The sequence below is a fragment of the Coenobita brevimanus genome, chromosome 98 (assembly GCF_032717465.1).
Source record: "Coenobita brevimanus isolate Jiangsu-jjx chromosome 98, ASM3271746v2, whole genome shotgun sequence".
Taxonomy (NCBI): domain Eukaryota; kingdom Metazoa; phylum Arthropoda; class Malacostraca; order Decapoda; family Coenobitidae; genus Coenobita; species Coenobita brevimanus.
The window spans coordinates 32,924,204-32,934,359 of NC_137051.1; the positions used below are offsets into that span (position 1 = coordinate 32,924,204).

At 41.0% G+C, this 10,156-nt stretch overlaps 1 protein-coding gene across 1 annotated transcript; it reads left to right on the forward strand.

Annotated features, from left to right (window-relative positions):
- The first annotated feature begins 5,874 nt into the window (after positions 1-5,874).
- LOC145414019 (uncharacterized) lies at positions 5,875-8,310 on the forward strand. Its single transcript, XM_080283587.1, is given in 1 exon segment — positions 5,875-8,310. A coding segment is annotated over 1 exon segment (2,436 nt).
- Positions 8,311-10,156: the final 1,846 nt, after the last annotated feature.

Below are 10,156 nucleotides of genomic sequence, written 5' to 3' on the forward strand. Positions count from 1 at the left end.
AAAGATGAGTTCTGTGGGGAGGGAGGTTTGAAAAAGTCGCGGAAATCAAAGTAGGCTAAAGGAAAACTATTTCATTATATCTCCTCTATTATCACAGCATGGACTGATCCTAAAATTTCAATGTGTTATACCAATGCTTAGATTATGCAGGTTTCCTTAATTTTCTGTTAAATTATGAAGTGTGGGAGACATAAAGGAATTGTTCGAATGCTGACCTTGACTTGGACGGTTATAGTACTTTGTTCGCTCATATCTCTATCGTCCTATGAAAATTTCACTGTTGTTAAGTATATAACGAATTTTTTATTGCTTTTGACGATTGTACTGTCGACAAACTCAGCATCATATCTGATAATAGAGTATCGGTTTAAGCAACAACGAAATCGAACAAACACCTCCAGCCAATCAGAATCTCGGCAGGAACAGTGTTGCCATACACGCCTGGCCAGATTAATTGGTATGAGGTATAGTGTTAGATAGCCACGGGAGTAGGTGTCGTCGTGCGCAGTGCTCAGCAAGACCCTCATCGTAGCGGCTTGTCTCCAGCAGTTCTACAATTTTCCGTATCACCCCACCGAGTTGGTGACTGGGAGTAGTGGACCTTGGCAGTGAATTGCAGCACCTTAGCAGTTAAAGACGCCCAGCCTCTTCGCAGTTATAGCTCCGTTTCCTCCACTGACCAGTATTTCCTTTCTTTTTCCTAGGCTTAAGATTATTAGCAATTTGTTTGAGTGCGTGAGTGAGTGAATTTCCCTTGATATTTTGAATTCACTGACATTCTTGTAACGTAAATTTTTGGTTGTAATTAATACAATTACAGTTCCTTTCTTTGAGCTTAACGTAAATGTAGAATCGTGCTTGATTTCTCTGCATTGTGCTTTTATTTATTTATTTTTTTTTATGTAAGGAAGAAGGAACCAAAGGCAACGAGCCCACAAAACTTTTCCTTCCAAGAGAAAAACAAAATACAAGAGAGAGCCAAATTCAAGATCCGATCATTTCCAGATACCTGGACACACTGCGTTTGAAAGACTGGGGATCGTAGGAAGCAGGAAATACAGACAGAGGGAGACAGTTCCAGAGTTGACCTGTTGCATAAATGAAGGACTGGGAGTAACGGTTAACTCTTGCATAAGAGAGTTGGACAGAAAAGGGATGAGAGTTTTCTGCTAGACGGGGGCTACTCGCCCGTCATAGGGGTGGAGGAATGCCTGCAGACAGTTCAGAGGAGCAGTGACCATTGAAGTAGCAATAGAAAAGAGATAAAGATGTAACAGTGCGGCGAAGATACAAAGGTTGAAGGGAGTCAGTACGAAGAGGAGAGTTAATGAGGTGAAAAGCCTTTGACTCCACCCTATTGAGAAGAGCTGTATGTGGGGAGCCTCCCCACACATGAGAGTTGTACTCTACACAGGGGCGGATAAAACCCCTGTATAGAGTCAACAATTGTGCAGGGGTAAAGAAGGAACGGAGTCGGCTTAGCACACCTAATCTCTTGGAAGCAGATTTTACTAGAAATGTAATATGATCTTTCCAAGATAAGTCCCGAGTAAATGAAACCCCAAACATGTTCAAGGATGATGCAGGATTAAGCTGAATATTATTAAACATTAGTGGGTATACCTGTGGAAGATTTTGTCAGGTTGATAGGTGCAAAAACTGAGTCTTTGATGCATTAAAAACAACAAGATTATTTTTACCCCAGTTAGAGATACGAGCCAAGTCAGACATTAGGTGTGCCATAGCCTCATCCCTTGTTTGTTGAAGTAGCTGCTGAGATGGACGTTGCAGGAATCGAATGGAAAGGTGAAGGGTGGAGTCATCAGCGTATGAGTGAATAGGGTTAGATATACAGCTTAGAAGGTCATTGATGAATAAAAGGAAGAGAGTTGATGATAGGACAGAGCCCTGAGGAACACCAGTGTTAATAGATCTAGGAGAAGAACGATAGCTGTCTACAACAGCGGCTATAGAACGACCAGAAAGGAAGCTAGAGATAAAGGCACAGATAGGACAGAAACTGTAAGAGGGCAGTTTGGAAATTAAAGATATATGCCAAAATCAATCGAAAGCCTTAGAGATGTCAAGTGTAATGGCAAACCTTTCGCCAAAGTCCTGAAAGGAGGATGACCAGGAGTCTGAAAGGTAGGTGAGAAGATCGCCAGTGGAGCGTCCCTGACAGAACCCATACTGACGATCAGAAAGAAGGTTATGATAGGAAAGATGCTTTAAAATTTTTCTATTAAGAACAGACTCGAAAACTTTTGAGATACAGGATGTTAAAGCAATTGGACGATAGTTAGAGGGTTGGGAATGGTCACCCTTCTTTGGGACTGGCTGAATGAGAGCAAACTTCCAGCAAGAAGGAAAGGTACAAGTTGACAGACAAAGGCGAGTTTGCCTAGGCAGGGTAAAAGCACAGAAGCACAGTTTTTGAGAACAACAGGAGGGACTCCATCAGGCCCATATGCCTTATTAGTATTGAGGCCTGTGACAGCAGAAAATACATCAGCTGAAGAAATTTTAATGTCAGCCATGAAGAAGTCAGAGGGGGGAAGTGATGGAGGAACAGCACCGGAATCGTCTAAGGTAGAATTGGGGGAGAAAGTCTGAGCGAAGAGATCTGCTTTATCAGTAGAAGAAATAGCTACAGAGCCATCAGAGTAGAAAAGAGGAGGGAAGGATGATGAGGTAAAGATGTTAGAAAGGTTTTTGGCAAGGTTCCAGAAGGAGTGGGAAGAATTCGAGTTAGAGAGTTGAGAGCACTTAGTACGGATGAAATTATTTTTAGCAGAGAGAACAGACTTAGCACAATTCCGGGTAGAAAAGTATAAAAGATGTGATTCAGGGATGAGTTGGGTCCAGTACCTTTTATAAGCCCTCTCCTTGTTGCAGACAGCATTAGAACAAGCGTGATTAAACCAAGGCTTTCGTGCATTAGTCAAAGGATATGAGAAAGGAATGTATGCTTCCATGCCCAAGAGATTAACCTCTGTAATGCGCAAGGTACACCCAGATGGCTCCTGGCCATGGAAGCAATAATCATTCCAGGGAAAATCAAAGAAGTACTGCCTGAGGGCCTCCCAATCAGCAGCTCCAAAGGGCCACAGACGACGTTTCTTTGGAGGGTCCACAGGCCGTACTGGAGCGATAGGACAGGTAAAGGTGATAAGGTTGTGATCGGAGGAGCCCAACGGGGAGAAACGATTAAAAGTGTAAGCAGAAGGATTAGTTGTAAGGAAGAGGTCAAGTACGTTGGAGCTCTCTCCAAGGCAGTCAGGGATTCGGGTAGGGTACTGTACAAGCTGCTCTAGGTCATTAAGAATAGAAAAGGTGTAGGCTTGTTCACCAGATGAATCAGTGAAAGGGGAGGAGAGCCAAAGGTGGTGGTGATCATTGAAATCTCCTAGAATGGAGATTTCAGAGAAAGGAGAAATGGATAGAATGTGTTCCATCGTAGAAGTAAGATAGACAAAGAATTTTTGATAGTCAGTAGGATTAGGAGATAAGTAAACAGCACAGATATATTTAGTCAGAGAATGACAGGAAAGCCGAAGCCAGAGTGTAGAGAATTCAGAAGAATCAAGTTTGCACAAATTTTTCATATTAATCACAACTGGTATTTAGGCCAGTTCTTTGATGTTAATTCTTAGATCCATTGTGCCAACTGGGAGTTAGCACCGGCATGAACCTGTCCATTATTAGTAGTATTAATTATCGATTGTCAGGGGTGGGGACACTTTCTCTGGGTCCAGCAGTACGAGCAATACAGCATTCGTGAATGATTAGTCTCTGCTGTGTACTGTTGAGAAAGTTTATAAAATTCTCGTCTTTAGAGAATTGGTGAAGTGAGCCGACATAAAGTAAATTTACTCCTTGATTTCACAAGTCGATTGCTTGTGTCTGCCGACGATATATTAGCATTTTATTCGTAATTCCACTTCCCCCCGTGACATCTGGCGACCTCATTCCAGGATTTAACTCCTAGCATTAAAGTTATTAATGAAATAAACTCGCTCACTCTTAGCTAGTTATTAGTTATCAATAAAGTTTATAGTTACTGCCTTACTGGTGGGTACTGATTCTGCTTTTATTAATTTTGTGTAAAAGTTTTCCCAGTCAGTTGAATTTTTTTTCCTTCCTTGCCAGTTTAACTAGATAAAACTGGTCACCACCAGCCTGTGCCTATATTCTTTACTTTCAGTTATTAGCATTTCTATGTGAAACAGCAGTCAGTCTTTAGTCCACTTAGTTGAGTTAGCATCATGGCTACCTGCATATATATATATATATATATATATATATATATATATATATATATAAAGAGAGAGAGAGAGAGAGAGAGATACAGGAAGCCAAGGATATGGGGCTTACCAATCCCCAGGAAATTAAAGACTATGTGCTCTCACGGCACAATTATTAACAGCAACGTGAGAATGATGCCTGTGAAAAGCAGCAAATTCAACGTGAACACAAGCGAGAACAGTGCAAGGAACGTGAGAGAGAATGTGAAAATGAGCGAGAACAGCGCGAATACGAGCGTGAGGCACGTGAGAAGCACGAACTTGAGGTGTTGAATCTCAAGTGAGACTCCTTGGCTTCGGGCACATATGGTGCAGCCAGCCTGAGCTCCACGAGTGCTCTCCCAGCACATGTTCTGGCAACCCCGCACCTCAAGCTTCCTTCATAAAAGGAAGGTGAGTGAATCGAGCCGTTTATAGCTTGCTTCGAGGACATGGCGCAGCTGTACCAGCTGGATGAGGCACCTAAGCGGCTTCATTTTCTTAGCTTGTTTGAGGGCCCTGACAAGGAAGGCAAGCGAATTGAGATGTTCATAGCTCGCGTCGAGGACATGGAGCAGCATTACCAGCTGGATGAGGCAGCTAAGCAGCTCCAGTTTCTTAGCTTGTTCGAGGGCCCTGCCCTTGATATTCTCCACAGAATTCGTGGAGACAATATCATGTATGAAATGATGAAGTTTGTACTCGTCAAAGCGTATGGTCTCACAGTTGATGACGTCAGGAGTCAGTTCATGGGGGCGCATCTCCAAGAAAAGGAGACTGCTGTTCAGTTTCTCGACTGTCTCACTGCCTACTTAGACGAGTGGATAGAGAAAGATGAGACCCTTCACACGTGAGAGGGGATAATTGACCTTATGCTGCGCACACAGCTAGAAAAGTCGTGGCCTGCTGAGCTTATGGGTCAGCTTAAGATTTGTCAGGTAAAGGATGCCAGCCAAATTGTGGAAAAGGCACCAAACTCGTAAGCAACAGACCTGGAATAGGACAGATACTGCCAAGTCTGGGAAGCCATCTCAGAGTGAACCCCAACATTAAGGCCATTCTCAGAATAATGGCCATGGTCCAGACAAATCACGGAAGAAGGACCAAGGGCAGAAAGTTCAGCAACCTGCTTGGATGAGGTACTGTTAAGAATAATATAGTATTCTGTCCTTTTTTTCTTAGTCACTGTCTAGTCATCACTAGTTTTCTGTTACTTACCAAATATCCATTTCTATTATAGGTATTATCCTAATGTTTGAGATTATTCATTTCTTGTCTTTTGCTTGAGATTTTTGAGTAATTAAGTATTGGTATAAATTTATTTGATTGTGTTGAGTCATTTGCAAGTGAGTTTAAAGTTGTAATAATACCAGTACTTATTTTCCAATGACTGATTTATGTACTTGTTTGAATGACATGAAAAAATGCGGGATTTGACAAGATGGCTGCACTTTGAATAAACCTTCTATCTGGTGTTCCCGGTTTAGCTTAAGTTTCGCCATTGTTTATCCGATACTTCTGGTGCCCAGACCCGGGAGCCTTTAGATGACGTCTGCTGGAAGGTATTTAGCCCGGATTAGTTGCGAGAAGAATGGCGAAATCGTTGGAAGACTTGGTAAAGAGGAGGACGGCTGCCAAAGGTTGGTTGACTCGAAGCATTACTGAGTTAAGAGAATTATTAGATGACGAGTCTACCACTCAAGAGTTATTAGAAGCAGCCGTTAGTGATTTTGATAAGCGGCTAGCAAATTTAGATGATCTTCAGGCAGCAGTGGAGTTAGAATTAGAAGACCCTGCTGAGTTAGAGGAAGACATAGAGAAAGCAGATAAAGTTAGAAGGGCAGCAAGAAAGGTTAGAGCTGAGGCTGCCAAAAGACTCAAGGATGCAACAAATGATAATAGCACTGTATCTACATCTAGTAAAGATAAGTCAGAAGTTAAATTACCCAGACTAGAGCTCCCTAAATTTTCTGGTGAACTGACTGATTGGCAGTCGTTTTGGGACAGATTTGAGGCTTTAGTGGACCAGAGTGAGCTGCCAGTTATCAGCAAATTCAGCTATCTGCAATCTTTACTTCAAGGAGAAGCTCTATCAGTCATCCAGGGGATAGCACTTACCACTGCAAACTACACTGTGGCCTGTAATCTCCTCAAAGAAAGATTTGGCCGTCCAGACAGGATAATATTTGCCCATGTCCAGGGTTTACTAAATGCCTCTTTAACACCCAGAGTGAAGGGAACCAGTTACGTTGATTCGTTGTGGAAGCTTCAAGATCAGCTACTGAGGCATGTGAGAAGTTTGGAAGGCCTCGGTATCAATGGTAACCAATAAGGTGTGGTGTTGACTCCAGTTATCCTGTCTCGTCTTCCACAAGAAATACGTTTGGAATGGTCGAGGGAAAGTTCCGGACATGAAGGCGACCTGGAGTGGCTCCTCAAGTTTCTGCAGAAGGAGATCCAGTGTCGTGAGAGGTCTGAAACTTTCAAGGAACTGTCCATGGAGAGAGGCAACCCTCGGCGAGAAGATACCGAAAGGAGGAAGATTGGTTCTGCTTCAGCCCTGCAGACTACATCCGAGGAAAGTTCACCGCAGTGTGTGTTCTGCCACAAGCTACACAAGTCTGAGAAGTGCTGGCACATCTTGAGGTTGGACAGACATGGTCGAGAGGGGAAGGTTAGACAAGCTAATTTGTGTTTTAAGTGTCTTTCCAGGGGCCATGTTTCTAAAGGTTGTAAAGGTAAAGTTAGGTGCACTCAATGTAATGGGTCCCATAATGTTCTCTTCTGCAACAATGGTAAAACTAATTCAGAGACTCACAATAAACCTTCACTTAAACAAAATTCTAGTCAAAAGTCAGAAGGTCAGTCTAATGATTCAGTCAGTATTGTTGAACATGTTGGTGTTTCTCATGATCGAAGAATGAAAAAGTCTACTGTTTTGCAAACAGCCAAAGTCAAAGTTTGTTCAAGTAGTGGTAAGTCTGTTTTGGCCACTGTTATGTTTGATTTAGGAGCAGATACCACCTATGTGAGTCATAATTTTGTCAGAAGGGTTAAACCTAAATGGATCACTTCAAAATACACCTCCTACTCTGCTTTTGGTAATCAGAAATCACAAGACAGTAAAGAAAGGAATGTGTATGACTTGAATTTAGTTGACATTGAGGGTAATAACCATTCTGTACTTGCAGTTGAAGTTATGTCTATTTGTCCTCCTTTGCGACGTCAGAGGCTGCCTGATGATGTTATGCAGTCTCTTTCACAGCTACAGTTGGCTGAGGACTATGGACGTGACCGTGACCTCACTTTAGATATGTTGGTTGGTGTTGATAATTATTGGAAATTCGTTTCGGCTGATAATGTTGTCAGATTTGATGACTTAGTGGCCCATGAATCAGTATTTGGTTGGATTTTGTCTGGTTCATGTTTGAGCGGCCATGTGGAGAGTGTATCTCATCAAATGCTATGTATCAGTGCAACCAAAAATGTCAATGAGTCAGATTTGCATAAGTTTTGGAGTCTTGAAAGTGTGGGTATTTATACTGAGAAAGATAAACCACCTAAAGACCCTGTTTTGGACAAATTTGAGGACACAATTAAGTATGTTGATGACAGGTATGAGGTTGCTTTGCCTTGGATAAGTGATGAGGTAAAATTAAGTCTACTAAATAATGAGAAACATGCTAGAAAGAGATTGTCTGTACTGAACTATAAATTTGACAAAAACCCTGATCTGAAAGAAGAATATGACAAGGTATTTAAGAGTTATGAGCAGGATAACATTATTGTTGAGGTTCCTTTCTCTGAGTTAGAAAGTCCTTATCCCAGTTACTATATGCCACATAGACCAGTAATTAGAGACAGTGTTTCCTCTAAAGTAAGGCCTGTTTTTGATGCTTCTGCAGCAGGACCTAATGGTGTTTCACTGAATGATTGTTTGGAATCTGGTCCCTCATTAATTCCTGATCTTGTCAATTTTAATAAGATTCAGAAGATGGAATATTGCCTTGACAGCAGACATTACTAAAGCCTTTTTGCAGATAAAGGTACAACGCCCTGATCAAGATGTTCACCGTTTTTTGTGGCAATGTGGTGACATAGTTCGTGTGATGAGATTTGTAAGGGTGCCCTTTGGTAACACTAGTAGTCCATTTTTATTGAATGCCACTATCAAACACCATTTAGACTCTTACCATAATTCTGTCACAGTACAAGAACTTAAGGAAAATTTATATGTTGATGATTGGCTCTCAGGAGCAGATACTGTAGAAGAAGCCTGCAAAATGTTTAGTGAAGCTAAAAGTATATTGTCCGATGCAGGCATGACTTTATCCAAATGGCACACTAACAATGATTTTTTGATTAATCAGCATGAACAGTTTGAACATGAGGTTGGTGTAACAAAATTATTAGGAATGTACTGGAATCCCTCAGAAGATGTGTTTTCCTTTAAGGGTCTCAACTTGGATAATAAGTTTGATTTAAATTTCACTAAAAGAAATGTATTAAGTTTCATTGCTAGACTGTTTGATCCTCTCGGCTTAATTAGTCCTTTCACTGTGTATGCTAAAAATTTGTTTCGAGAGATTTGGCGTCTAGGATTTGGCTGGGATGAAATTTTGCCTCATGAGTTGCACTATAAGTTTCAGTGCTGGATTAACAGCATTCATTTAATTAAGAATTTTGAGATTGACAGATGCTATTTTCCGGGCCTATCTTTGAATTCAGTAACTGGCTTGGAAGTTCATGCTTTTAGTGATTCCTCTGAGAAAGGATATGGCTCTTGTATTTACTTGCTGATTCCTAAATCAGATAATCAATTTAATGTTTTCTTTGTTATGTCTAGAGCAAAAGTTGCTCCTATCAAGCGGGTTACCTTGCCACGGTTGGAATTACTTGGAGCTCTGTTAAGTGCTCGTCTCATCAACTTTGTGAAATCTGCCCTACATCTGAGTGATGATGATAAGTTAATTTGTTGGACAGATTCTAAGATTGCTTAGTCTTGGATTAAGGGGAATCCTGCTAAGTGGAAAATGTTTGTTGCCAATAGAGTAACAGAAATCCAGACTTTAACATCTCCAAGTAACTGGTTCCATTGCCCTGGTGCAGATAATCCTGCTGATTTGCTTACTCGAGGTGTGACTGGTGATCAACTAATTTCAAATGACTTGTGGCTTCAAGGTCCAAAATGGTTATCTGATTCCTCAATGAACTTGTTTACTGAGATTATTGATGAGTATGAGTATGAAGAATTCAGAGGAGAAGGCCTGGTATTGACTGTTGTTGAGGAAGCCACAGCTGCCTTTGATTTTAATAAATGGAGTGATTTTACCAAGATCATGAATATTACTGCATGGGTTTTGAGATTCATTAACAATTCTAAACCCAATAGTACTAAATTTTCAGGTCCTCTCACTTATAATGAATTGAGTAAAGTAAAGGACAAAATTTTCATCTGTGTTCAGAAAGAATTTTATGAGAAAGAAAGAAATGCTTTGTCACTAGGTAAACCACTCCCTAGAAATTCTTCACTGAGGAACCTTGATCCATTTTTAGATTCTGATGGATTGCTCAGAATTAAAGGAAGATTACAGAATTCTGACCTGAGTTATGACAGCAAACACCCAATAATTATACCAAATTGTCATGTGGCCAAACTCATAATTCTGTTTCAACATAAATTTTTGAAGCATGCTGGTGTTCACACGCTTATGTCAACTGTTAGAAATTCTTACTGGATAATTGGATTAAGAAGACTTGCTAAAAGAGTTTGCAAAGAGTGTGTAGCTTGCAAAAGGTTTGACTCAAGGCCTTGTAACCAACCAGCACCCCCTTTGCCAGAATTGAGAGTTAAATCTACATTCCCTTTTGCT